The sequence below is a fragment of the Pelobates fuscus genome, chromosome 2, assembly GCF_036172605.1.
Source record: "Pelobates fuscus isolate aPelFus1 chromosome 2, aPelFus1.pri, whole genome shotgun sequence".
NCBI lineage: Eukaryota > Metazoa > Chordata > Amphibia > Anura > Pelobatidae > Pelobates > Pelobates fuscus.
The window spans coordinates 379,882,925-379,910,475 of NC_086318.1; the positions used below are offsets into that span (position 1 = coordinate 379,882,925).

General features: G+C 41.9%; 1 protein-coding gene across 6 annotated transcripts in view; it reads left to right on the top strand.

Moving 5' to 3' along the window:
* Nucleotides 1-1,656: 1,656 nt before the first annotated feature.
* The window catches only part of EHBP1 (EH domain binding protein 1), a 358,354-nt gene continuing 332,459 nt past the window's right edge, over nucleotides 1,657-27,551 (top strand). For 5 of the 6 annotated variants that reach the window (XM_063443756.1, XM_063443760.1, XM_063443758.1 and 2 more), the window contains exons 1-2: nucleotides 1,657-1,869; nucleotides 4,468-4,870. In XM_063443756.1, coding sequence (XP_063299826.1) covers nucleotides 4,767-4,870 — 104 coding nt within the window. In that variant the 5' untranslated portion in view covers nucleotides 1,657-1,869; nucleotides 4,468-4,766. The remainder of the gene's footprint in view (nucleotides 1,870-4,467; nucleotides 4,871-27,551) is intronic. The other variant, XM_063443762.1, reaches the window with a different exon arrangement.

The following is a 27,551-nucleotide window of genomic DNA, read 5'->3' on the forward strand; positions in this document are numbered from 1 at the left end:
ACGTCTGTGCAAATGTCAAGTCTTAACAAGGGATTACTGAAAATGTAGTGGATAAGCACATGGATTGCAGTTTCCAAAATCCCAGGATCAATCTCTTGACAAGGCGATTTATGGTCTTTGAAAAAAAAAAAATATATATATATATATATATATTTTTTTTTTTTTTTACATGATTAAATAAACTGATATTGACAGAGTATAATATTCAGTATTGCCAAGGCAATGTTTTAGAGGTTCTTTATAAATCTTGGGTAATAGAATTTACTATTTGTAACTATGTCCCACTGAAAACCAAAGACACACAAGGAAGCAGAGTAAGTAGCATAGTAATGTGATACTCTGGCAAAGCCTAGCAAACGGAAAATGGTTAATAAATAATGATAAAATAACATGACCTGGACAGCTTAAACGGTTTCAATTAAACACATGCACAATAACAGGATTGAATATATATATAATACATATACAAACACACATATAACATGGGCCAAAATTCAGAGTAGGGTTTGAAGAGTCAATAACATTTTTATTAATGAGCCTATTTCAATTATATTATACACAATGAATGCTTAACATATGAAGGTTTGTTTTACTAGGTACAGAAGATGACATCTTTTAAATCAGCTCCATTTGACACCTTATAAAATCGCGCTCTTTCGATTGCATTTTTCACAATATGTTTGAGGATCCAACGCTCGAATTTGTGCATGAATATTTTCATTGAGCTACTCAAGTGTACATAGTTTGTTCATGTACACCCGCTCCTTCAGAAATCCCAACAGGAAGTAATCGGAAGCTCAGAGGTTCAGTGAATGCAGCTGCCAATTAATCGGAGAAATTATCCGCTCGCCGAACAGTTCAGATCAGGAGGTCCATTGTGACCCTGAATGTGTGGGCAGTAGCCCCATCCTGTAGAAACCGCATTTCAGGATGATTTTCCACTACAGGACCATGATAAGCTCTGTGTGTCAAAATAATGGGCCTTTCACTTTGAAAATAAAATTCTATTATTTTTACTGGTTGTTCCTTCATGAAATTAAATCTGCAAAGACTCAGTTATAATATATACATAAATTATGGTGTGTGTATGTTCTTTCAACCTAGTTAAAAATGCATGTCAGAAACAAGAACAATCAGCCCAGCAAATGCAATAAAAATAAATTAGATTATTTGGGGGAACAAAAGTAAACTACACATTTTCTGTTTATAAATTCGAATAAAATAATTTCAAACTTCTTATTTCCCGTCTATATCTTTCTTTCTGTCCTTGTTATATATAATTATATGGAACCCTCTTCCATTGCAAGATTCCATTGTGTTGAAATGTCTTTCCATAAAACTGCCATAGAATCCTGAGTATAACATAGGAACAGGCAGGAATTCTGCATTTTAGCGATGAAACAGAGATGAGTGACATGACAAGTGACCAATCAGCTTCTCACATACCATAAACAACGTCCTGGCATTTTCTTGTATCAGCCAATCGCGTTCCCCGTTGGGAAGCGGCTGCTTCGCAGCTTTTCAGGCGTTTCCAAGTTAAATGGTTTTAAAGCACCGGTCGGCCCCGCCTCGCCCCGTCGCGCTGCAGTCCTCATTCGCCCGCTCGGCTGATTGGCGGGTCGTTGGACCAATGGGCGCTGAGCCTCCAGCCTGCTGTGTGCCCAATGCGTGTAGTGGTGGTGGAGCGGGTTCTGGCTTGCTGGGAGGGTTTTCGCACCAAGGCTTGTGCTGGAGTTCAGGGCCGGGGGGCAGCCTGCTGAACACTGTGCCTACACGGGCACTCATCCCGGCTCTCCCTATGGGCCCCACATACTGAGGGCAGGGCTGCTGCTGGCACTGATTAAATGCCCCAGTGGGTAGCGGGAGGAGGTAAGCAGGGAGCATTGCATGGATTGCAGCTTCTCCACACTCTGCATATTGCTATTGGTCCTATTTATTATCATGCCGGGGACACTGGGCAGCCTCCCCAGACAGGAGCTGGCATGGGATCCCAAAACACAGGGGGCTGGATGGTGCCTAGCCACATTAACGCTTTGATTGCTGGGTTTGGGAGTGTCAGTGAATAGTCATGGCTTTATACCCACCTGTGACAGACAAAGGATTAAAATACCAGGCTCCCCACCTATACTGTAATAAGGCCCTACCTTTTATATTATTAATTCAGTGCTTTCTAGCCTAAAACTAACATAACGACCCCATCTGAATATAATGAATACAGTGCTCCTTAATACTAGTACAATGCTGACCATCTACCAATTAATAATACACTGCTTTCCACCTTCATACTAAAATAATACTCCCCTATTTAAATATCAATAATACACCGCTTTACTCCTTAACATTAATATAATACACTGCTTTACTATTTAATGCTAATACTCTCCCATCTAAATATTAATAATATACTGCATTACTCCTTAATACGAGTATAATGCTCTACCATCTAAATATCAATAATGTACTGCTTTACTAAAACCATTATAAGGCACCCCATGTAAAGATTAATAATCATGTTTCCACCTTAATACAAATCTAATACTCCACCTGCTAAATATGATTATTACAATACTTTCCACCCATACAAATACAATGCTCCCCTCTCTCTATATTATTTTCTTCGTCACCAATCTTTATTCTAGTTATACAAGGCCATTCAGCTCTTAATAATTTGCATTACATAAATACAATGCTCCCCATCTAAATATTAATACTTTTTTCTACAGGAGTATCAATAATATAGAGCTTGCCAATGTCTGTTCTTCCTATCAAAATATTAATGCACATTCTAAACAAATGCAATAATTCTTCTCTATATTCTGCTACAAAAAATGCAATGTTTCCCCACCAAGATTCTGATCCATAATGCAATGTTTCCCCACCAAGATTCTGATCCATAATGCAATGTTTCCCCACCAAGATTCTGATCCATAATGCAATGTTTCCCCACCAAGATTCTGATCCATAATGCAATGTTTCCCCACCAAGATTCTGATCCATAATGCAATGTTTCCCCACCAAGATTCTGATCCATAATGCAATGTTTCCCCACCAAGATTCTGATCCATAATGCAATGTTTCCCCACCAAGATTCTGATCCATAATGTAATGGTTCCCCACCTAGATTCTGAAACATATTTAACACATTGGTTCCCCACCCAAATTCTAATAAAACAAAACACATTGGGATTGGTTTTTCAGACTATTGACAACACTCTTTCGCCTAAATTGTCGAGTTTGTGGCGCAATATATTAAATCTGTCAAGATATATTTAATCTGTTATTGTTTTTGCACACCAATTGTAATATTTGAATGTGCCACTTTTTTTTTCCACTGACAGAAATGTTAAATAATTTTTTTCGCCTCTATAAGTTTGGTAGTCTTTTTAAAATAAGCTTTTTCTGCGAAAACTGGCTGAATTTACTGTGTAGAAAACCTATCATCACTTTTTAGATATCAGAATAATGATGGAATGTAACCACCTCTTTTCAAAGCACTTTGATCAATATCCCCCATTGTTTCCTCATCTACAGTCTAAAAATACAATGTTCGCCAACCTGGACACAGCCATCCACCCCCTTATCAGTAAGCAGGTTCTCTCCTTGCTACAATACAAATAAATTAAAGACTTCCCTTCCTAGATATTAATAATGCATGCACCCCCACCCCACATAAATGCTTTCTATTGGATTTGTTGCAGGAAATCCTATTAGTAGCAGCCAGCTACCTTGCTGCTTATCCGTACATCCAACCAGTGACAGGGTTTAGCTAAGTGGGTGTTGAGGTAGCTTATGACATAACCCATGTTTAGAATGTTTGCATATAATGTATGTGTAGCTGTAAATAAAGCACATGCATTTGCTTTCCTATATCTGTATGTTGTTAGGTTTTGTTGCCGTGTCTAGTTACAACTGTGATGAACCAGAATCTCAATGGTGTGTGTCAGGCATTGAAGCCAATTACTAAGCAGCCAGAGTGCTTGTTCACTTTCATGACTACATAACATGAGATGCTGTGTCAGTAAAGACAGGAGGTGGGGCTGCTTTATACACAGCAACATCATCATCATCATCATCATCCTTGTTACAAATGTAACCAAATACTAAGGCACCAGTGCCCAAAAGGTAAATCCCCAGAAGTTGTAGAACTACAACTCCCACAATGCTTTGCATGCTTTAAGACTGCCTTTATAATGACAGATGATCATGAACGCTGTAGTTTTAAAACCTATGAGGATCTAGCCTTTTTGGTTAGCACCTGCAGGGACCCATCCGTACGTGTTGTCGTTTATGCCATATTGTAGATTTTCTCATAAGTAATTCTTCAGTGATAGGCAAGGGCTCGCTGTGTATGTGCTGGAGCTAACCTGCCTTTATGTGAACTAAACATTCCTGGTTAGCATACAGCCCTGAAGTGAACTAAATTGCTACATGATGTCAAATATTAACTCTTCTCTTCCCCTTTTCCAGCTCCCTCCTTTGTCTGTACCAGTTCTGCTATTGAGATTCCACGTCATTTTGCCTGGGAGGAGGGCTGACTTTCCGTGAACCAGGGACTTCCTCTCCCTCAGTCATGCAGGAGTCTCCTGGACTGGCTGGCTGCCCTATGAAGTGGAATCTGCTTTCCTTACTGCTGAGTATTGCTGGACAACTGCCTGTATTGTGCCCTTCAATGCTCACCTTCTTGTAAGGCTGCCGGGCTCTGGAATATATATATAGAGAGAGAAGACATCCTTTATTCCTAGCTGCTTGGATTAAGTTCCTGGATCATGGCTTCAGTGTGGAAAAGGCTGCAGAGAGTGGGCAAGCATGCCTCCAAATTCCAGTTTGTGGCGTCCTACCAGGAGCTAATGGTGGAATGTACTAAAAAATGGTCAGTGGCCTTCTATATCTGTGTTGTGTATCTGGATCACAAAATTAAAGCTGCTCACTCAGACGCCGTTCGAACGGCTTAAGGTGTTGGGAGTTGCACTGCAACAAATCCTACAGCTGTTTTTGATCAGCTGGGACACAGTTACCTAGGCCTGATCGTGAATAATGCGTAACTAACCAGAAACAAGTTTATTTGGTTTGTCTTTTTCTTTTATTTATTTTTTTCGTTTTGGAAAATGATTTAAGTATCACAATTTAGCAATGAGTGATTTTGGAGCGTCCCTTTATTATTGGATACATTCTCCCAATTTTATTTAATGTGTTAATATCTTATCAATACGCTACCACACAAAGGCCATCCTGGTATAACTGTATCAAGTATCCCTGGCACACCTACCTATACACCCGTCATATTTGACAACCACATGTCGTGCATTTCACTCTATTTCGAAATAAGTAATTTTTTAACTTCGGTCTGAGCATTTTCACAATGTAACCAGCGTTTAAAACGGAATCGTACTTTTGAGGGCAACCCTTTCTGGTTGTCAAAAAACCTGTGCATGTTCATTGTTTTGCAAAATGTTAGGACGCAAGAGTTGTCACTACTACGTGATCTTGCTGTTTTGCATGTAGCTATACCGATAAGAGTTTAAATGGCCATTTGTTTTGGAGCTGGTTGAAGGTTGTACAGCAGGCTTTTTCAGGTGCCCATCATACACTGCATTAGAGGAAGTTACGAATGGATGTATACAATAAACTGGGATTTACATACAGTTGATAAAGGAATTGCACGTTTTGGGCCAAAATAGGTTAATTGGAAATCTTTTCAAACTATTCATGTAAAATTTGCTATTCCCTTGTCAATTGTGCACAGTTTGCACATTGGTAAATTAACACTAAAATATATAAGTTGAATAGCTAAATTTAGACCAAAATTGGTGCAATAGAAAGATAATCCAGTTCGGCTGCTTTGGCCTAAACCACATGAAAAATCACTGTTTAGTGGATAAACCCCTTTCTTTGGTCTCATAATAACTCAGGGAGAAATACAGATGACTTATCCATGTCCCAGTCTAGTCCAAGGTTAAAGCGGAATTGGGCACTGCAACTTATTGGATGATGTTAGACAAAACTCCCATCACTCACTGGCTAATGACTAATGCAGTTTTTATTTGTGGTGGGTTTTTTTTGTTTTGTTTTTTGTCTTTCCCATTTAAAATTCAGTGGTTTTATTTACTGCTGTGAGGTTCCTGTAAGCCGGGCTTTTTTATGCTCTTAGTGTATAGAAGATGCTGACCACTCATTCACAAACCTCCATTAACTTTAATGTACAGCCTTGATCGTCTTAACTCGGTTGTCTTAATAATGGCCCTATACCAGTGGTAGGCAACCGTTGGCACTCCAGATGTTTTGGACTACACCACCCATGATGCTTTGCCAGTATTATGGCTGCAAGAGCATTACGGGGGATGTAGTTCACATCTGGAGTGCCAAAGGTTGTCTAACCCTGCACTAGACATAGCTCTGTGTGTTTCATTGGCACAGTAGTACACCACTGCTTTGATTCCTGAATGCTGGCAGCAAAGTGCAGCATTGCTCGTAATTTTTTAAAGGTGAGAAAAAGAGATTCACTGTTGCTGCTGCATTGCATGCAGAGGGCTGGTTGGCTGGCCACGTGCCTGCTTGTCAGAAAGGAGGATTGAAGGTTAGAGGATTCCATAAATCTGTTGATTTAATCTGCCTTTGGACTATCTGGCTCTGTGTGGAGATAGATATTTGTTGTCTGTCTTTGTTCTGCACATTTAACTGTGAACTGTCACCTATTTGTTTGGGACATTTACATTTTTTTTTATTTTTACACTGACAACCTCTCCTGCTGTAACACTCCTGAGATACCCTCTGTGCTTCTCATATTGGTGTTTGTTTCCCATAATGCTTAGGCCCAGTGTATGGAATCACAAGCATCTCAAAATTTGTGTGGGATGATATTTTGTGTCAGAATTTCGTGGAGAGGATGGAAAATTTAACGACAATTTAAAAAAAAAATAAAATAAAATAAAATAAAATAGAATATATAAAGTAAAAAATAAAAATAGTAAATATAGAATATAAAGTCAAAAGAAATAAAAGCACAACTGAGAACGAACTCGTCATGAATTATTCGATTTGCATATTTTTCACTTTTTTGCTTCAAAAAGTGCTATTTAGAATAAATGGAGACCATGACCACTTTAGGAGGCTGTTGTTGTTATGGTACTTAGATGCCTCTCTGATATAATCGGAGTGGGTGAATGTGTCTTGTTGGCGCCTAAAATAGCTGACACTGGAGTTGCCATAGGAAAGGTGTTTCCCTTGTTACTTCTTTGAAACTCCTACAATTATCTTTAAGGTATAGAGTCATAGCTCTGTTATATCAGTTGCTATTTTATGAAATATATCTTACCAAGCATTAACGTTACCTATCATGGGTTATTTCTAATTTACTTTGAATCCCCAATAGTTTTGCAAGTGAGTGATTAACCCTGTAAATGTAATTTTACGACTTTGTCAATCAGTAAATGTATTTTGCAGGACAAATACAAGGCTTTTTTTTTCTGTGTCAATTTGACCGCCTCATTTTCACCCACTCCTAGCCAGAACGTCTCAACGCATGACAGTGTGGGCTTATAATGGCAATGCTGATCAGATATGTCACATGATCATAAATAAAACATGAACAAATGTCTGTCCTACGTAAGAAAAGATAGTTTATATGGGCTTGTCCATGTATTGTACAATTTCTTGTAATATATGTTGTCATTAGGTAGCATTGTTTGTGTGGCGGATTCAGATTGGGCAGATTGTGCATTCAAATCCTGTAGGTTGAGCATTGATATAGTGTAGTAGATATGGTGGAGTAAACATCTTGTGGTAGTTGTGTTGAATGAAAGGCTGGCTGAAGATCATGAGATTAGTTTTGAATGTTTTTATTTTTTTGCTCTGCTTATTCCCCAAGTTACTAAAATCATTGTAATCACATTCTCACAAGTGTGACATGCGTGTATTTTTGCTTAGCTCATTGTATATTGTGTTTTGGACTTGTTAAACATTTTATGGCTGCTTATTCTTTGATCCTGTGTGAGTTTATTGTATAGGTGTTTCTGCTTGATAACTTTTCCTTTCATGTTGTACTGTTTTACTACCACTGCTTGCAGTTTTAGGGTATGGGTACATCTTGTGTAAACTTCTTGAAGCAACAGAAAGTAATAATAATATTGTGTAATAAGATGCATATTGTGATATCTAGACTTTAATCTTTAATTATTTTTTTTTTTTCAATTTATATTTTTTATTGAGTTATCATGAATAAGGCATAACTTTTCCATTTTATGTATGGTTAACATAAGTAAAGCAGGCATAAACTATAACAGTGTTTATATAATAATGAGCCTTTGTGTACTCTTAACTACTACTATCAAAGGGCATATAGTGAGGGGTATTGCTGTGGTGCTCTGACTTTGGCTGTTGGTCCCTGATAGACCACTTTAAGAACTGGACATCTGTCGAGTTTCAACTTGGCCCTGGTGCGTACTAATCTCTGGGCTCTAGGGCTGGGTGGGTCACTGCTTGGAAATGGGGGTGTGAGATGCAGTCCATGGATCAACGCCGGGGGGTATTCCCCCCCTAGTGGCCTGGTTGGCCTCTGTGCCGTGTTGGTGTCGGTCACTTTTCCGCCGGTTCGATGTTGCTTGGAGGGTGTGCCGTCAGAGTTTGAGGATACATGTCTAAGAGATTGTATAGCTCTTCGGGGTCCTCTGTCGATGTCAAGGTATGGAGCGTATCACCAATCGTTACCTCCAGGGTCCCTTCCACTCCCCAGCGATATTTTATGGAGCAGTCTCTTAGTTTCTTTGCTACCGGTGCTAGTTTACGTTTTTCCACTAGCACTGGGAACGGGATGTCGTCATAAACTGCCACTTTGCTTCCCTCAAAGGTTATGTTCCCCTGTGTTCTAGAGAGGGTCATGATCGCGTTCCTGATCGCTACATCACATGTTACCGCGATGACATCTCTGGTGGTTCCCTCTGAACGCCGAGGTGATTAGTGGTAGGGTATACCCCTCTCTGATTCCTAGCGTGTCTATGAGGCATTGTGTATAGTGTAGCAGCTTCTCTGTGTCAATCTCCTCTGGGATTCCCCTGAGACGTATATTCCTTTGTCTGTGGCGCATTTCCAGCATTGTTACTGTACGGTTCAACCTCTGCACCTGCGAGGCCAGGCCCTCCATTTGTGACCTGGTCTCCTGCAACTGGCTGTCCCTGGTCGTTTCTTTCGCCTCCATAGCTCTGACTTTATTGTGCACTATCCCCACCTCTGCCTGGACCTCTTGCAGGTCTTTCTTCCATACCTTTCTGAGGTCCAGCAGGAGCTTCTTTTATGTCCCCTTTCGTGGCGGGGACTGAGTCCTCGTCTGATTCAGATGAGTTGGACTCCCTGCCCGACTGTGGTGTGAGGGGTTCTTCCTCCTCGGGGGAGTCGTCCGACATCTCCTGTTCTGAAGTGGCCTCCGGCGCCATCTTTGTTATCGGCCGCGGCACAGGCCTTTCAAAGGAGAGTCGGATATCGGGTAGGCGACGTATCTCCGGGCGTTGAACCTTTTTATTTTTTCGCCCCATATCTTCCTAAGGTGGGGGGTAAGATTTATGGTCCGTTAGGTCTCTGCTTTGTGGCGGCCAAAGTCTGCTAAATTTTTCTTAGCACGGAGCCTCACACAGAGACGTCCGCTCAGTCTCTCAGTCGGCCACGCCCCCTTATCTTTAATTTTTAATGTAGCCTCGAAACAAGGGCAGGTTCATGCTTTTAGGTTCTGTGCGATTCACCGCCAATCCTTATGACATGCTGAGTTTACTTTTAGATATTGTTAAGATGTGCACATCCCAGCTATTGCTTCACCTTTTTCCTGAATGCAAAAGTTGGCTGATGTCTGCTGGTTTTCTAAAATCTACAAATATTTGGCCAACCCTGTGTCTGCACTGATACATTAGCAGTCATTTTTGTGCAAGAAGGCAATTGTTCAATGCACGTTTTTAATTCCCCCCCCCCCCCCCCCATATCCACTCTTTAATACATTAAACATCATGCTCAAGACGCACATTTGTGTGTGGAAGAATGTCTGGTATATTGACAGCTGTGAAGCTTCTGTTCTAGAGCTGGTTCCAAAATAGCTGAAAGTTGCCTACAATACCCTACTGACTGCTTTGTTGTCGATCTGACAGCCAGCAGGATTGATGTTCTTCTCACTAGGTTTTTTGTTTTTTTTGTGCGGCCTCCAGAATGCCACAAAATCTCACTGGTTGTTTTATATAACATTGTATTGTGTTAGGGTAATGTTATAGTTTAATGGCCGCAGCCTATACTAACAGGATTATTTACTAAAGTCCAGAATTGCCGACATTCAAAGTGAATTTCAGATTTATGGTCAAAAGGAAAACATAATTGACCTGGGAGAATTTTGCGAAGTTCGCTATTTTGGCCGGTAAAATGAAATCCAATTTGAAAGCCTGTCAATTCTCACTTTAGAGAATAAGCCTGTTTGTTTATGTGTGAGCTTTCATGTTACCAAGTGTGACGGCGCTATCCTATGGAATTCCTTTAAATGCCTATTTATGTAGCTCCAGCTGAGGGTTTGAATTCTAAACCCCCCCCCCCAAGAAAACAGTAATGAAACTAGTGACAGAGTAAACACTTAACACATGATGGATGCGATGCAGTGGCTGTTTCCCCCAGAAAACCTTTCCCAATAGATCTCTCAATAGTGCAAATATCAATACAAACAAATAGGGATACAGCGGAGGATGAAAACTTATAAACAACAATGTGATACTGGCATAAATAATGATGGCAGATACAATTGCATTGAAAATGTGGGGAATAAGCAAGGCCAAAGTGTGCCTCCCCTGATTTCCTGGAGGGTTTTTGCAGCTAAACCCCTATCTTGTATACCTATGCTCCCCGTCTCAACCTAGAAAGAACTCAATGAGATTCGGCAGGTACGAGTAAAAGGGCTTTAATTAAAGGAACACTATAGTCATCAGAACAACAGCTTATTGACGACATTATTTCTCAATGACATTACCGTATTTCTTTAAAAAGCCCTGCTGCATGATGGTGCTGCAGTGTTTTCCCATGATCTTGTTGCCCTTTTCTGCTTGGAAAATCATGTACCCGGAATACTGTGTATGTGTTTGTCTATTATTAGATACATATGAACACTGTTTAAAAATTATTTCATGCAATCACCCACCTGAATCATACATTAACCCCTTAAGGACACATGACGTGTGACATGTCATGATTCCCTTTAATTCCAGAAGTTTGGTCCTTAAGGGGTTAAAATGGGTAAAAAGCTCACTCTAGCTCTAAATCCCCGTAAATAACTAATCAAAATTACAGAGAGAAAAAAGAGCAGTTTGGAATTTTCAACAATATTTCTGTAGCATATGACTGCTTAAATATACCTGGCTTTAAACCCTAAATTTGCCAGCGTTTACAAACATGGAACCTAGTGCCATTTCTGGCAGCTTAACAGGTGATCTCTCGTGTCCGGAGACCTATGACAACCTTAGTTAAAGCCCTGATGGAGAGCTTCAGAGACAATTACCACTGAAGTCAGTTGACTACACTCTCTCCGCTGGGAATTCAGCAAATCTATCCTGTGTTCAGCTGACGTACCTTGTACTTTAATATATTGTTTGTCACATTTACAACTTGGCATGTTTTTATAATCAGCACAAGGCCATTTGAAAATAATTTTAGCATGCTATTTAATGCAATTTTCATTTTATCTGAGCTTGTGTAGGACACTGTGATCGTATTGATTTTGGTTTCATTAGTAGGGATAGTGCTTCAAAGAAGCAATGTTATTCAATTTAAGAGTTACAAATTATGTTTTCTATTAATAGTAAATTTAGATTGTGTGATTCTCTCTTAAATATGATGTCCTATTCCAGCCCCGGCTTACGGAGTGGCGCACGGGGGAGCAGAGCAAGGACATCACAGCTCCATCGCCGCCCGGCAACAGTACGCGCAGCTATCTGCTCGCCTCCATAATCCCTCAGCTTGCCGCCCGCCTCGATAATTACCCAGCATGCTGCCCGCCTGTTCAATTCCCCAGCCGGCATCCCACCTGCCTCGGAGTAACGGACTCCCATATCCTAGGCGTCATGGCGACCTGGCGCCTGGGATTTGTTCAGCCCTGCACTAGATGATAAATGGCAGCATTTTTACTTCTCCATGTACACTATACCCTCCTGGAGGTTGATTATCTCTGCCTCTATAAATAAGTTAAATGAAAGTTGTGGGGAGGTCACTTTGCTCATTGAGAGGTGCAAAGGCTGTTTTTTTGGGGTGGGATGGGGTGCAATGCATTTGACAAAAAGCTGTAGAGTTTATAACTGTGATTAACAGGGAGCCAAGATGGAGGTACACAGTTCCAGAATAAAAATGTGTGGACTTTTACAACTTACTGAGGATTTCAGATCTCGCATTCTGTCAATATTTGCTAAATATAGAGGATACATACACAGTGACCGGTTCCATTTAACACACACGCTTTCCCTGTCTCTCCTGCTCTCTTCCTACAGTAACATGGAAATCTATTGCACCAATAGCAAGAATGGGTCACGTTATGTTTGATAGCACTCTCATTTTTTGAATGCTGGTACACATTACAATGTAATTTATTTTGCGCATTGCACAAGTTATCCTGGGGCCTAGTCTTGTGTCCGCCTTCTTGATTTATTTTATGATCAAGCACAGTGCATAGTGTTTTTGGCCAGTTTATGTCTCATTAAGTGGACAGAATTGCAAGTACTTTAAACTTTTTTCCAGATACTGCATTTTTTCCCCAAAAAGCCTTTGAACTTCTAAACATTGCAATTCATTTAAGACACAAACCATATCTTGCAAATTATATTTTCTCTTGGAACACGGAATATTTTGGACAGGATTCATCAGGGGTTATCTTTCTGTTACTGCCTGCTGTGCTGTTACTTGGCAAATGGTCAGAAAGAATGTTTATGTAAATACGTGAGCAGAAACTGGGAAAATAGACATATTAACCATATTCTGCTAAGGGCGTGGAAGGGATTTTTGACCATGAATGGACTGCGATTTACTGTTATACATTGAGTCAGAATGATTTACAGAATCATGCATATATTGGCTCGATATTGGTTTCTTATAGACTTGAAAAATGCTGTTTTGGCCGGTTTGACAAATTAAAATTCCTTTTAATTGACTTGTCCTGGGATTCACCTGTGGAGTCTTATTCAATGTACAAGACTCCTCAGGTAAATCACGCATGGATCCATGATCATGGATTTAAAGGAATTTTAATTCGGAAGAACTGGCTCAAACAAATGTTTTTGCACAAGCCTAGTTTCTTAGCGTTGTATATACTTGAAAAATAAATTTGCAAGATCTCCATATGTTAAAATTTTCAGAATGAGTATTGTGTCCTCATCCCACAATATTGTAATTGAACATCCCTGACTCCAAAAGCACTTCAGCTTGCTGAAATACTTTGTGTGAAGAATGTGTCCTCTATTACCATTTTACAAAAAGTGCTTTCAATAGAAATTGTCACTTTTATAAATAAACCTTGTTACACCCTCCTGGCTGTCAATCAGACAACAGGTACTGTTACTTCCTGGTTTGGTTAGCTAAGTGGAGCGAAACTCGAGGAAACCGTTGCTTATCGCACCAGCCTTGCAAAGATGTCATTGAGCTTCATTGTGAAGTCTGTGATTGGACAGCCACAGAAAGTCTTGGAAGGGCTAGAAGGATATAGGGCTTGCAAAGGATTCAAACTAGAGATCTGCAGCGTTTGCAAGCTGTTTTGCAAACAGCTTGCCCAATGACAAAATGCATTACAATGTACCTACAAGTTTTAATTGGGAGTATATCTACTAAACAGTATGTTTATTTTTAATTTAGGAAGTTGTGTGTTCATTTAAAAAGTAGCACATTGGCCATAGGGTCTTTAAATGTAACATTTGTTTGAGAGCATTACCAATGTCTCATATAATGAATCAGCAATTGACTGAGGGGGCAAAGCGAGGAGACTGTTATTGGGAAGAATGCTGCAGTATGCATTGACAGTGCAAGACATCATTTCCTAGTTCAGATCGATCAAAGCAGCATGTGCTGTACAGCTGTAAAAAGCTTCTGTGCTTAGCTACATTGTAACAATGTTAATGGTAGATGCTTCCAACTTTGCTGTGCTTGTAGAGTGGCTACTATTGTTTTTTATTTCAAAGTGCAGATTTAATGACGCATAAAACCTATGCCATGAGCACTGATTTATTTACATTTTCTGTCTTCTAAAATAGTATTGATGCGATTTAATGTATTCATAAAGAATGTAATACATAGTCAAGGAATCTTCGACTTAATAGGACATCTGAAACTTGTCCTCTTCTAGTACATAAAGTGCACGTTGTACAGTTTAGATAAGACACTGTAAACTAATTGCAATTACAGTGGCCCCCCGTTAATGTCTAAAATTCCTACATTCATGGTTATCTCCTCCGGTCCTATACATTTCCATCAAAATATGCTAAATTGCGGTGATTTTATTCCGATATCATACAGTATCGGCAGCATGTTACTAAATGAATATTTTGGACAGTGTTTTAAATGAATGGCAAATAGATTCCTGTATGCAGAGAATTTTATATTTTTTTGTCCGGTTTTAATTTAATTTTTTTTTTTGTGTGCATGGTTTGACAAGATGATATACGTTGCCACAACAGCAAGCATAATCACAGCAAAATCACAGGTTTCTACATATGTGGCAATGGAGTGTAAGCACATTTCTTTAGCATTTTTAAAACGTGGTAAGTCAGTCTAGTGATTCGACATACAAGTATCAGCATTAGGAGATATGTTCTTTAAGCATTATCAGTAGTGTATTTAAGCTATAAACAGGTTTGAACAGTTATATCCTTGAGATTACATAGCTATGTCTAGACCATGGGTCGTCAACCTGGTCCCTACCGCCCACTAGTGGGCGTTTTAGGATTTCAGGTGGGCGGTAGGGATTTCCAGGCTTTGACGACCTGACGACCGGGCGGGCGGGTGCGAGCCGGCGGTACCCCTGCGACTGGGTACCGCCGTGACAAATTGCGGCTCCGGCCCGCGCGGCAAACCGCCGGGGCTGCATATGGAGGGGTCCATCGGGTGGCCCATGCTGTCAGGGCCACCCGATGGATGTGGATTGTGAGGGGGCCCGGTCAGCGCTGGGCGCTTTAACAGCGCGACCGGGCCCCCTGTGATGACATCGCAGAGCTGGGAGGAAGTGACTGCACATCACTCCTCCCAGCTAACCCTGAGAGCCGCGCGGGAGGAAGACCAGGGAGTCAGAGTGGGACTCCCATCCACCTGAGCCACCACTGGACCCCAGGGAAAGTCACCCTCCTGAATCTAAAAGGTAGGAAACAGGAGGGTGACTTAAATATAATGTGTGTGTGTGTGTGTCTGTATATATGTGTGTCTTGTGTGTGTGTGTGTATGTATGTGTGACTGTCTGTTGGTATGTGTGTCTTGTGTGTGTCTGTATGTATGTGTCTTGTGTGTATGTATGTGTGTCTGTGTGTGTGTATGTGTCGTGTGTGTGTGTGTATCTGTGTCTGTATGTGTGTTGTGTGTGTGTGTGTATGTATGTGTGTCGTGTGTGTCTGTATGTGTTGTGTGTGTCTGTATGTGTCATGTGTGTCGTGTGTGTGTGTGTGTGTATGTATGTATGTGTCGTGTGTGTATGTATGTATGTGTCGTGTGTGTGTATGTATGTATGTGTTGTGTGTGTCTGTATGTGTCGTGTATGTATGTGTCGTGTGTGTGTGTGTGTGTGTGTATGTATGTGTCGTGTGTGTATCTATGTGTCTGTATTTGTGTATCTGTGTCTGTATTTGTGTCTGTATCTGTGTCTGTATGTGTGTTGTGTGTGTGTGTTGTGTGTGTATGTATGTCGTGTGTGTATGTATGTCGTGTGTGTGTGTATGTATGTCGTGTGTGTATGTATGTCGTGTGTGTATGTATGTCGTGTGTGTGTATGTGTTGTGTGTGTGTGTGTATGTATGTGTCGTGTGTGTATGTGTGTGTATTTGTCGTGTGTGTGTGTCGTGTGTGTGTGTATTTGTCGTGTGTGTGTGTGTGTGTGTCGTGTGTGTATGTATGTGTGTCGTGTGTGTATGTATGTGTGTCGTGTGTGTGTCTGTATGTGTGTCGTGTGTGTGTATGTATGTGTGTCGTGTGTGTGTCTGTATGTGTGTCGTGTGTGTGTCTGTATGTGTGTCGTGTGTGTGTCTGTATGTGTGTCTGTATGTGTGTCTGTATGTGTGTCTGTGTGTGTGTCTGTATGTGTGTCTGTGTGTGTGTCTGTATGTGTGTCTGTGTGTGTGTCTGTGTGTGTGTCTGTATGTGTGTCTGTATGTGTGTCTGTATGTGTGTCTGTATGTGTGTCTGTATGTGTGTCTGTATGTGTGTCTGTATGTGTGTCTGTATGTGTGTCTGTATGTGTGTCTGTATGTGTGTCTGTATGTGTGTCTGTATGTGTGTCTGTATGTGTGTCTGTATGTGTGTCTGTATGTGTGTCTGTATGTGTGTCTGTATGTGTGTCTGTATGTGTGTCTGTATGTGTGTCTGTATGTGTGTCTGTATGTGTGTCTGTATGTGTGTCTGTATGTGTGTCTGTATGTGTGTCTGTATGTGTGTCTGTATGTGTGTCTGTATGTGTGTCTGTATGTGTGTCTGTATGTGTGTCTGTATGTGTGTCTGTATGTGTGTCTGTATGTGTGTCTGTATGTGTGTCTGTATGTGTGTCTGTATGTGTGTCTGTATGTGTGTCTGTATGTGTGTCTGTATGTGTGTCTGTATGTGTGTCTGTATGTGTGTCTGTATGTGTGTCTGTATGTGTGTCTGTATGTGTGTCTGTATGTGTGTCTGTATGTGTGTCTGTATGTGTGTCTGTATGTGTGTCTGTATGTGTGTCTGTATGTGTGTCTGTATGTGTGTCTGTATGTGTGTCTGTATGTGTGTCTGTATGTGTGTCTGTATGTGTGTCTGTATGTGTGTCTGTATGTGTGTCTGTATGTGTGTCTGTATGTGTGTCTGTATGTGTGTCTGTATGTGTGTCTGTATGTGTGTCTGTATGTGTGTCTGTATGTGTGTCTGTATGTGTGTCTGTATGTGTGTCTGTATGTGTGTCTGTATGTGTGTCTGTATGTGTGTCTGTATGTGTGTCTGTATGTGTGTCTGTATGTGTGTCTGTATGTGTGTCTGTATGTGTGTCTGTATGTGTGTCTGTATGTGTGTCTGTATGTGTGTCTGTATGTGTGTCTGTATGTGTGTCTGTATGTGTGTCTGTATGTGTGTCTGTATGTGTGTCTGTATGTGTGTCTGTATGTGTGTCTGTATGTGTGTCTGTATGTGTGTCTGTATGTGTGTCTGTATGTGTGTCTGTATGTGTGTCTGTATGTGTGTCTGTATGTGTGTCTGTATGTGTGTCTGTATGTGTGTCTGTATGTGTGTCTGTATGTGTGTCTGTATGTGTGTCTGTATGTGTGTCTGTATGTGTGTCTGTATGTGTGTCTGTATGTGTGTCTGTATGTGTGTCTGTATGTGTGTCTGTATGTGTGTCTGTATGTGTGTCTGTATGTGTGTCTGTATGTGTGTCTGTATGTGTGTCTGTATGTGTGTCTGTATGTGTGTCTGTATGTGTGTCTGTATGTGTGTCTGTATGTGTGTCTGTATGTGTGTCTGTATGTGTGTCTGTATGTGTGTCTGTATGTGTGTCTGTATGTGTGTCTGTATGTGTGTCTGTATGTGTGTCTGTATGTGTGTCTGTATGTGTGTCTGTATGTGTGTCTGTATGTGTGTCTGTATGTGTGTCTGTATGTGTGTCTGTATGTGTGTCTGTATGTGTGTCTGTATGTGTGTCTGTATGTGTGTCTGTATGTGTGTCTGTATGTGTGTCTGTATGTGTGTCTGTATGTGTGTCTGTATGTGTGTCTGTATGTGTGTCTGTATGTGTGTCTGTATGTGTGTCTGTATGTGTGTCTGTATGTGTGTCTGTATGTGTGTCTGTATGTGTGTCTGTATGTGTGTCTGTATGTGTGTCTGTATGTGTGTCTGTATGTGTGTCTGTATGTGTGTCTGTATGTGTGTCTGTATGTGTGTCTGTATGTGTGTCTGTATGTGTGTCTGTATGTGTGTCTGTATGTGTGTCTGTATGTGTGTCTGTATGTGTGTCTGTATGTGTGTCTGTATGTGTGTCTGTATGTGTGTCTGTATGTGTGTCTGTATGTGTGTCTGTATGTGTGTCTGTATGTGTGTCTGTATGTGTGTCTGTATGTGTGTCTGTATGTGTGTCTGTATGTGTGTCTGTATGTGTGTCTGTATGTGTGTCTGTATGTGTGTCTGTATGTGTGTCTGTATGTGTGTCTGTATGTGTGTCTGTATGTGTGTCTGTATGTGTGTCTGTATGTGTGTCTGTATGTGTGTCTGTATGTGTGTCTGTATGTGTGTCTGTATGTGTGTCTGTATGTGTGTCTTGTATGTGTGTCTTGTATGTGTGTCTTGTATGTGTGTCTTGTATGTGTGTCTTGTATGTGTGTCTTGTATGTGTGTCTGTACGTGTGTCTTGTACGTGTCTGTCTGTTATAGTGGACTATATAGTAAGTGGGCTACCTAGCTCAGCCTTCCTACTGGGCATTGCTACAAGGAAGGTTAAAAAATAGAAAAAAGGGGAAAAAAAAGTGGGGAGGGGAAATGAGGAGGGAGAGGAGATGAGCTGACGCACAAGAAAAATCATAGAGAGATAATATGAGAAATCATATTATGCGCAAACAGAGAAGTCGTCTGAATATCACTGAAAGAGACCTTCGTTTGTTCCTTACGAAAATCGAACCAGATATCAAATATTTAGTCTCGCAGCATCAACCTCAAGGATCTCATTAATCACTAGTAAAGGTAATTTCAATTTACTTTATTGTTTTCTCATTAAACTTTATAAAGTTAAAAACCTTATAAACCTGCATTAAGTAGAAATAAAAAGATAAATGTACGTACATTTATTTTTTGTAAAACACCCTCCTTTCTAAAAAATATTCTGCATTTGCGCGAAAACTGGTGGGCGGTAAGGAAATTTTTTCAACCAAAAAGTTGCATTAGTGGGCGGTAGGTAAAAAAAGGTTGACTACCACTGGTCTAGACGCTTTTTACTGTGGGGGTTTAGGCTATTAGGCATGGAAAACATAGGCTAACAACATACTATAGGTACATAAACATTCCGAGTGCAGGCTAGCACCGCCCATCCACTGAGTCGGGTTACGGTATAGTCACCCTGCTTTGGTCTATCAACAAGCTTTAATTCTAATGTGCAATTAGGTCGGTCATTATCCTGCCTAGCTGGCTGAAAGTGTGAACACGGTTCCTTGTAGGCATGGCATTAAATCAGCGACATATTGTCATCAACTAAACATGTAATGTATGCAAACCTAAAATATAAACTAACGTAAGGTAGCATTAGTTCAGGTGCTTCTGAGGGGTGGTGCATACTAGGCAAGACCTGGTCAGCGGTGTCTGCAGGAGAAAGTCCCGGCTTGCGAGTATGCACGGCTCGCGTGTCAGTCCTCCGACCTGCCCTCTCCTCTCGTTGGAGGATTAGAGCCTCACCAGTGTGGCCCGTTCAGCCGATGCCCCGCTTGTGCGTGGGTGTTGCAGGTGTCTGGCTGGGAGCTGTTATGGTCGACTGCTTGCAGAGTAGTACAGTCTCTTGGGTGAGTGTTCTCCAGGGTGCTGTGGGTGTATTGCGGGGACTCCTCGGTTGGTTCTGTCCCAACCGGCTGTCATGAAGGGGCTGTACCTGCTCGGATCCTCCAGCCCGGGTTGTAGCGGAGAGCACTTCCCTGTGTCCTCGGGTCCCTTTCCCATACGTGGGGGGACCGTGGGCCCTCCGGAGCCTCACTCTCCCGATGCTCCGGGTTGCTAGGGCGTCATCCTCGCCTCAATCCCAGGTGCTTTCCAAAGCCGTTGTGTGTCAGGCTGTAGTGTGGGGGTAGTCGCCCCCAGCGAAGACTGGGATGTCCCCCACCGGTCCAGGGGGGGGGGGGTTGCAGGGCCGTGCTGAGTGTTTGCTTGCGAGCGTGGCCTGTGTCAGGGGATCGGCCGTCTCCCCCAAGTTGCAGGCTCCGCTCCGAAGTAGGCCTCGTGGCCGGTTCAGGCATGTTCAGGTGATTTCGACGCGGGTCAGGGATCATTGTGTGCCCCTTGTGGTCCTGTGTCGTTCTCTGGGCTCCGTTTGGTGTTGGCACCAGTAGTTCGTGCAAGATTGGTGTTTTTGTGCCTTCTATTGCAGGAGCTCTCAGAAAGCACGACCGGCCATCTTGGCTGTCAGGCCCCGCCCCCCCCCCCCCGGTTTTAATTTTATTACATTATTTCGCTCCAAGTCATCCAGTTCATGCTTTAGAGGCCGTTACAGCTCGTTATTACATTTTTCAGCTTTGTTTACCTGCATCTCAAGTAATTGTGTACAAAGAATGTTCATAGATAGATCCATAGGTGCTTGAAGTATCAAAACAATTTCAGTGACTTATAACATTACAGTTCTAAGATGATCACTAAATGAAATTGTTCATGTCGTGCATTAATCTTGTAAAGAAAACTTGACAGTTTTGTTATGTACCTTACATAACACACTGATTCTGTGTAACAACAACTCAATTATCAACAAGAAAATAAAATCTCAGAGAAAACAAGCAAATTAAAGTGAGCCTGTTATGTCAAATCCACGTGAATCTATAACAGATCTTAAGGCAGTAGCTATATCATTTATCATAGTGATGCATTATATATTTATTTGCTTTCAGAACACTTATATTGTTACTTACTGGCTTGCCCTTCTTTTTTTTTTTTTCTTTTTTTATTCTTTATTTTGCTGGTGCAGTGGAAAGCTTCATGCATTATATTGACACTTACAGGAGGTAAAACATATCATATAACAATGGCGTGTATATCACAGTATTGTCGGGTTTAACAGCACCCATTTTTCTTTTTTATCCATGTCACGGAACAATTGTCAACAGTAGTGCATTTGTTTGCTCCTAGGTTCATGGCCCTTCATGTTATAGTGTCATCCTATACATAGTGAGCTTGTGATTCTATGGGTTGTTGAGAGTAGCTGCACTAGATTGTGGTGTCAGTATTTTCGTGCAAGGTAGTGTGTCTCCAAGTTTGTACTAGCCTGTCATTGTGTGCCCTCTGGAGAGAGAGTTAGGGTCTTTATTCTAGGTTTCAGCTGCTGCTAGTGTTGTGATTGCCTAACCTAGGGGGCAGCAGGGGGGGTGGGGGGGGGGTGGAAGAGAGTGTGGGGCTCGTCCACCCTAATGTGGATCTGTGCAGTTATCCCTGGATCTGGCCGTGATGTTAATCCGGGTCGTGTGAAGTGTGTCTGTGTACGAACTATGGCGCAACTAACGTTAACAGAAAATATTTAACAAAACAGTATGCAATAATAGTGGGTCCGGTTTGACCGGATTGGGTGGTTTCACTAGTCAGGTCCCCGAGTCCTTGCGTGGGGTGCGAGGGGTGAATGGTCTTGTTGTAGCTGGATCTCCCATCTGGGATAGTCCCATCTGAGCAAGTGTCTGGGCTGTATCTGGAAGTCCCAGGCGAGTGGAGAATGCAAGGATGTCCGCCTCTGATGTGGCTCTGTGAGTAGACCCGTTGTAAGAGGACCCTCGGCAGTCCCCATCTGTATTGTATGCCCGCTGTCCGCAGGCGGCTTGTTAGGTGTTGGAGCGATCTCCGCCAGTGCAGTGTTGCTCTGCTCAAGTCCTGAAAGAAAAGCAGGTGGGAGCCTTCAAATGGTAAAGGGGTTTTGCCTCTCACTGCTGACATTATTGCTGCCTTGTCTTGGGAAGTGGTGCATCGCAGTATGATATCTCTTGCCTCCGCTGTAGCCGCGTTGTTCCCCGCCGGCAGGCGAAATATGCCCTCCAGAGTGATTTTCCGGGCCGTGTTTGGAGGCAGGATTGTGGCTAGAAGTCGTCTTGTGTAGTGAGGCAGCTCCTCTGGGGAGATTTCCGTTGGCACTCCTCTGAGTTTAACGTGGTTGCGGCGCAGGCGATCCTCTTGGGTGGCCACCTGTGTCGCTAGCGCCTGGTGGGCTGCCTGCAAGGACTGCAGGGCATCTGTAAGGTTTGACACTCCGCTGTTCAGTGTTTGAATTTCCCCCTCCATGGCACTCACGCTCTGTGGTTTGGCGTACCTCTGTTTTCAGGGTTCCGAGGTACGCGCCCAGCAGGGATTGTATCTCCTGCATCCAGTGCTGCAGGTCTTGTTTTGTGGCGAAGGTGCCGTCCCCAGAGCCTCCATGGGCCGGGGATGTGTTGGTTTGCGTGTCCACTACCCTTGTCTCTGGTGAGTGGGCTTTCTGCTGCTGAGCGGGGGAGGCCTCCGTGGCGGCCATCTTGGACGGGGCCTGTCTCTGCAACATCTCCCTGATATTTGGCTGGTCTGCCACCGCTGCCTGTTGCAGTTTCTGCGTGCGGCGCCCCATGGTTGCAGAGATGTCTTTAGATGTTGGTGTTTCTGTATACTCCCAGGCTGGGTGGTAATACGCCCCGATGCCGTCTAGGAGAGTCTCCAGGCCGTGGCTCGCGGACTTGAGGTAGGCCCGGTTGTGCCGTTTTAACTTTCCAGTCCTTGTTTGTTGGAAAAAAGGCATCGGTCGGTTCTGCACGGTTCCCCCGGGCTCGTAGTGTGCTTAGATTGGTTGTGCGGGTTATGATGTTTGGGATATTTGCAGATTAGGTGCCGCAAGGTTGGGAGCCGGGGGAGATGGCGTCCGTTCAGTTTCGTTCCCAAACCCCGCCCCCCGGCTTGCCCTTCTTAAGTTCTTTCTTTTACAGTTTGTTTCGATTGGCCTCACCTGGGAACAGTTTTTTAAGCAAAGCAATTCTCTCCTATGCCGCTGACATCTTGACTATACCACTAGCATTTTTGATTCAGTGTGTCCTGTTCTCCCCCTGTATTTATGAGAAATGCTTGCTGGATGACTAGCACAGTGATAAGGAGCATGAGAACCATCTGTAGGGTTCTCCTGCTCCCTCTGTCACTCAGTTCATGGCTTTTGGTACCACTAGTGCAGAGAGGTCCATAATGAGGATTGATTGCTGGGGAGAGGAAAGAAAGCATTTGTTCATATTTATGTTTTCTTACGGAGTCTAGAATGTCTGCTAGGCAATATTTAGATGAATTGCTCTTCAGTATTAGCCTAAGGTATGTATACCATGATAAGTATACCACAAATAAAATAATTGTGCTTTTATTTTTTTGCTCAGCATGATATTAAGCTCTGACACCTAATATTAACTTTATCTAATCTGATTCTACATAGCTCCCAGGGTCTGAATCTATTTTTATTTTGTTTCCGGAATGCTCTACTTGTCATAATATATAAGGAAACGTAGACTATTTTTCTTCATGTACAGCAGTCAAAACTTGACAATGGGCAGAGATTAAAGCAAGGTTCTGTTTCAGTGACCAAATTTACCCACAATCCATTTCTTAAAATAAATCCCATAGAAGGGCAAGACGTCATTGGGAGAGAAAAACTAAATGGCTGCACAGATGTATTGAGATACATACAGCACAAGGAAAATAGATAAATATAAACAAAGGCTAGTAGGAAGTGTAAGCATTACGATACAGGGTACATAAGGAAAGGGAAACCATGAGAAAGAAGGAAAAAAAAAAATTAAGAAAAAGGTACGTAGGTCAGTTTTTTATTTTATATAATTCCAGGCTAGAAGAAGATCCCTAATTTATTATAATTCTGTCTGTCTATGCTGCATAGGATGTTATTACAATGTGAATTTTGTTTTTCTTTTTTTCTTTTGTTATTTGTATGTTTATTCTTTTGTCATACAATTTCTTTTGGGAACTAAAAAATAAATAAAAATATTCTAACCCAACTCCTTCCCTCCTTAGCCACCAATATTTCATCATTGTATTGGGTCAAAAATTGTCCGGCCAGTTATACCTCTCAATTCAGCTCAATTGCACTTTTTTAGAATTTTCACAAAGCTATTATTTTGTTTGATTTTGTGATTTTTATTTTTTATTTTTCACGTGCCTGTTCTTTTCTTGCAGGACCTTCTAAATATTTGCCAACCATTCTGACTCCTGCTACCTTTTATTGATATTGTGTGTAACCTTTTAAGACATTTTAATATCCTGGTTTATTTAGAAGTTTACACTGCAGAGCACAACTGCTCAAGTGTTATCAGTCTTTTTACCATTGGAGTGTCTCTGCTCCATAGTGAGTGAAGTTGCAGTTTTACAGTATGCCAACAAGGTCTTTAGTCATACCGGTACATCTGAATCCAGGTATATAGACTGAATGTGAATTACAAATGTTGCAATAGGACATTGCTATTAAAGCATTATGTTTGTTTTTTTATGATAACCAAGACATCAGGTACAGTTTGTTTTGTAATTTCATCTATTTTGAGGAGTCTAGTCCTTATCTATTTCTGCTACAATCTCTCTTTTGTACATTTTGGTTTTGCCAATAATGATGATCAAGAAATACAACAACACTGTTTTGACTTTGTGTGTTTGGTTTTACTTTATATCGTATTATACAGCCTTATAGATGTGTATTTTACTCTAAAGCAAGTATAAAAAAAGAAACTATAGTATTTTAATGCATACCATGGGTAACCTAGATGCAACCTAGATGTAACCTAATGCATAGAGTAAAAAAACAAAACCAAAAACAACTAATTCATTACTCATTTACATACCTTGCCTGGTCTTGGTTGACAAAATTTTAGTTGTCTATGTGGTTGTGATAAAAGTGCGGAAGTTACATTTTTTATGTAAGGTGCTTGGAGTGTCCGTGTTTAAGAAAATTAAATGGCCTATTGTTTTTTTTTTGTTTTTTCTTTGTTAGAACATTTGAAACCTACTTTTAAGGTTGTGGGTTTTTTTTTTCCCCTCTTTTCTCTTGCTTGGTGAAAGAGTGATTTGTATTAGGAATAGTGGCTGGAATATTACTTAAAGCTCCTCTGAAATGTTTCATTTGATTGAAAGAAATGCATAGGGGGGCGAGCAAATTCTTGGTTTTACATTCGGTGCCCATCAGTGAGAATTACAGCCTAATGTAAAACACTAAGGAAGCAGTGGCAGTCTTGCGGGCTCACTCTGAGCCTTACGTTATCCTTCCAAGCGCAGACTGCAAACCGCTTTGTAAGTGTCTGTGTCAATAAAGTGGAAACATTCGTTCAGACAATCCGTGTTCTGATGGACTTGTGGAGTGTCAGACTCATTAAACATGAAATTTGAGCCTGTCACGGCCTGTCACGGCTGCTTCCTCAAGACGCACCATCCTCTCAGTGGGCACAAATAAATATTCCAGACACTTCTCTCAGAACAACATAAATATTTCACTTTGTGCAGTAAATGGAGCTTTCAAATCATAATGAAAACAAGATACATGTAAGATTTGTACTGTGCTTGTTCGCAGCCTACTTAACCCCTTAAGGAACAATGATCCGAGCAATCAGGTATTTAACGATCTCTTATAAAGAACTCGTTGTGCTAAATAAGTAGACTGTTCAATTTTGATGACAGCAGAATATAACAATTGATCCTTAAAGGCACATTGTATGCCTAATAACCATTTCACCTCATTGAATTAGTTATAGTGATGGAGTTCCCTCGCACTGTCCAATCATTCAGTGTTAAACTTTATTCAAACAGTTTAACCCTAAATAAGGGTCCCTGGGGGGCGGGGCCGGACCGCCATGCTGGATGGTCGCACAATGGAGTAGCTCCTGCAATATTTCACAGTTTTCACCTTTCAAAACCGACTCCATACCTGCCAAACGACTGGTTGCTGTGACCCAACGCAAGAAGCCACCCTGGTACCGAGGAGAGGCTTGCCGCAGTGTTTTAGTCCCTCGGTGGGGGGCTCCCCGTCAACTATGATGAGGGCCGCTCCGGCGGTGAGTGGGGTGGACGGCCGCTGCCCAGCTATCCTGCCCACCAGCGGCTAGGCAGAAGCGCGAGGCTAGGCGAGTCTGGCCCTGTTCCCCCCCCCCCCTCTGGACCGGCGGGGGTGATCCCAGCGGAGTGCACCAACACCGGCACTTGGAACAACAGCAGGTCGAACCCGGAGCGCAGAGCCCACCTCTAAAATGGCGAAGACTGCAGGCCCAGCCATCCATGCTCGAGGGCTGACTGGTACACCCTACCTTCTGACTTCCCACGGACGAACTGCCGAGGTACGACGAGCACATCCTCATACCCCACCGGCCTAATTACAGAGTGAGACATCATTACAACAACTTAGCCTTACTTACCATACTGAATGCGGGCTGACAAACGAGGATTGACCAACTACAGCCACCATACTGTACATGATGACCGGCACGGCAACAGGGACTCTTTTCCCGCCTAAGACAGGCACTCGCCTGGATCGCCCATACAGGGACTGCCGCCATACTACCATGACTCACATCGGGACTATAACTACCACAGCAGTCCTTATATCCCCCCTTTTTAAAGCTTTAATATATTCAGAGGGGCCCCCTGGCGGGCGACCACTAATGGCCAATTAAAAGTGTACCCACAAGTGTAATCCCATCTGCTAAAGGAGCAACTATGCGGCTGTAAATATACATAAATATGTGTGTACCTAACATTACTGCAGAGCACTGTATATTATCTAGTCTAACATACCTTCTTCTTATTATTGTTACTCTTGATTACAATACAATCGGTAGTATTACTGTGAACCTGCAAAGATAACATTTAAACTTGCTTAAGCCTCCATGAAAGCTGAACCTGGCTAGCTCTGAGACCCTCTGCTCCCTGGTGGTCAACCTTCAGTAGTGTGGAGAAATTTGCACCTGACACAAATTTACATAAACAGAATAATAGGTCGCGCTATTCTAAAATAATCCAATAAAAAGAGAAATAAATATGTAGTTTACTCTCATATATATACACATAGAATAAAATAAATATAAATGTGTGCGTAATAGTCCCAATATATAGTGGATTCCAATAGGCTGATGGAGACTTGATACTGTAGTAGATGGAAGGCTGAGTCTTCTATGGTGTAGGTAGTCTTGACTCAATGATGATCATGTAAATAAAAAGACAAATAGACTCCAATAGTGCAGGCTGTATAGACGTAGATAAAATAGAGTGGATGTAGGGGGAGGTATTTCACTCACCTATGCAGGAGCATATACTAGCTCGAGTGTAATCAGCGTTCAGTGGCGTTTTACCCCCCACTGGCGGGACATAGATGTAAGTAGTTCCTCGAAGTAAAAGAGAGAGAAAATATAGTGCTCACTGTATAAAAAAATATATAAAATAAAGTAGATGTAGGGGAGGTATATTACTCACCTATGCAAGAGCATATACTTGCTCAAGTGTAATCAGCATTCAGTGGCGTTTTACCCCCCACTGGCGGGACATAGATGTAGGTAGTTCCTCGATGTAAAAGAGAGAGAAAATATAGTGCTCACTGTATATAGAATAAAAATAAAACTTAAAAGTAAAGGACGTACTCACATTTAAATGAGCAAGATATACTGCTCACTTTGATGGCGTGGGTGGTTTGA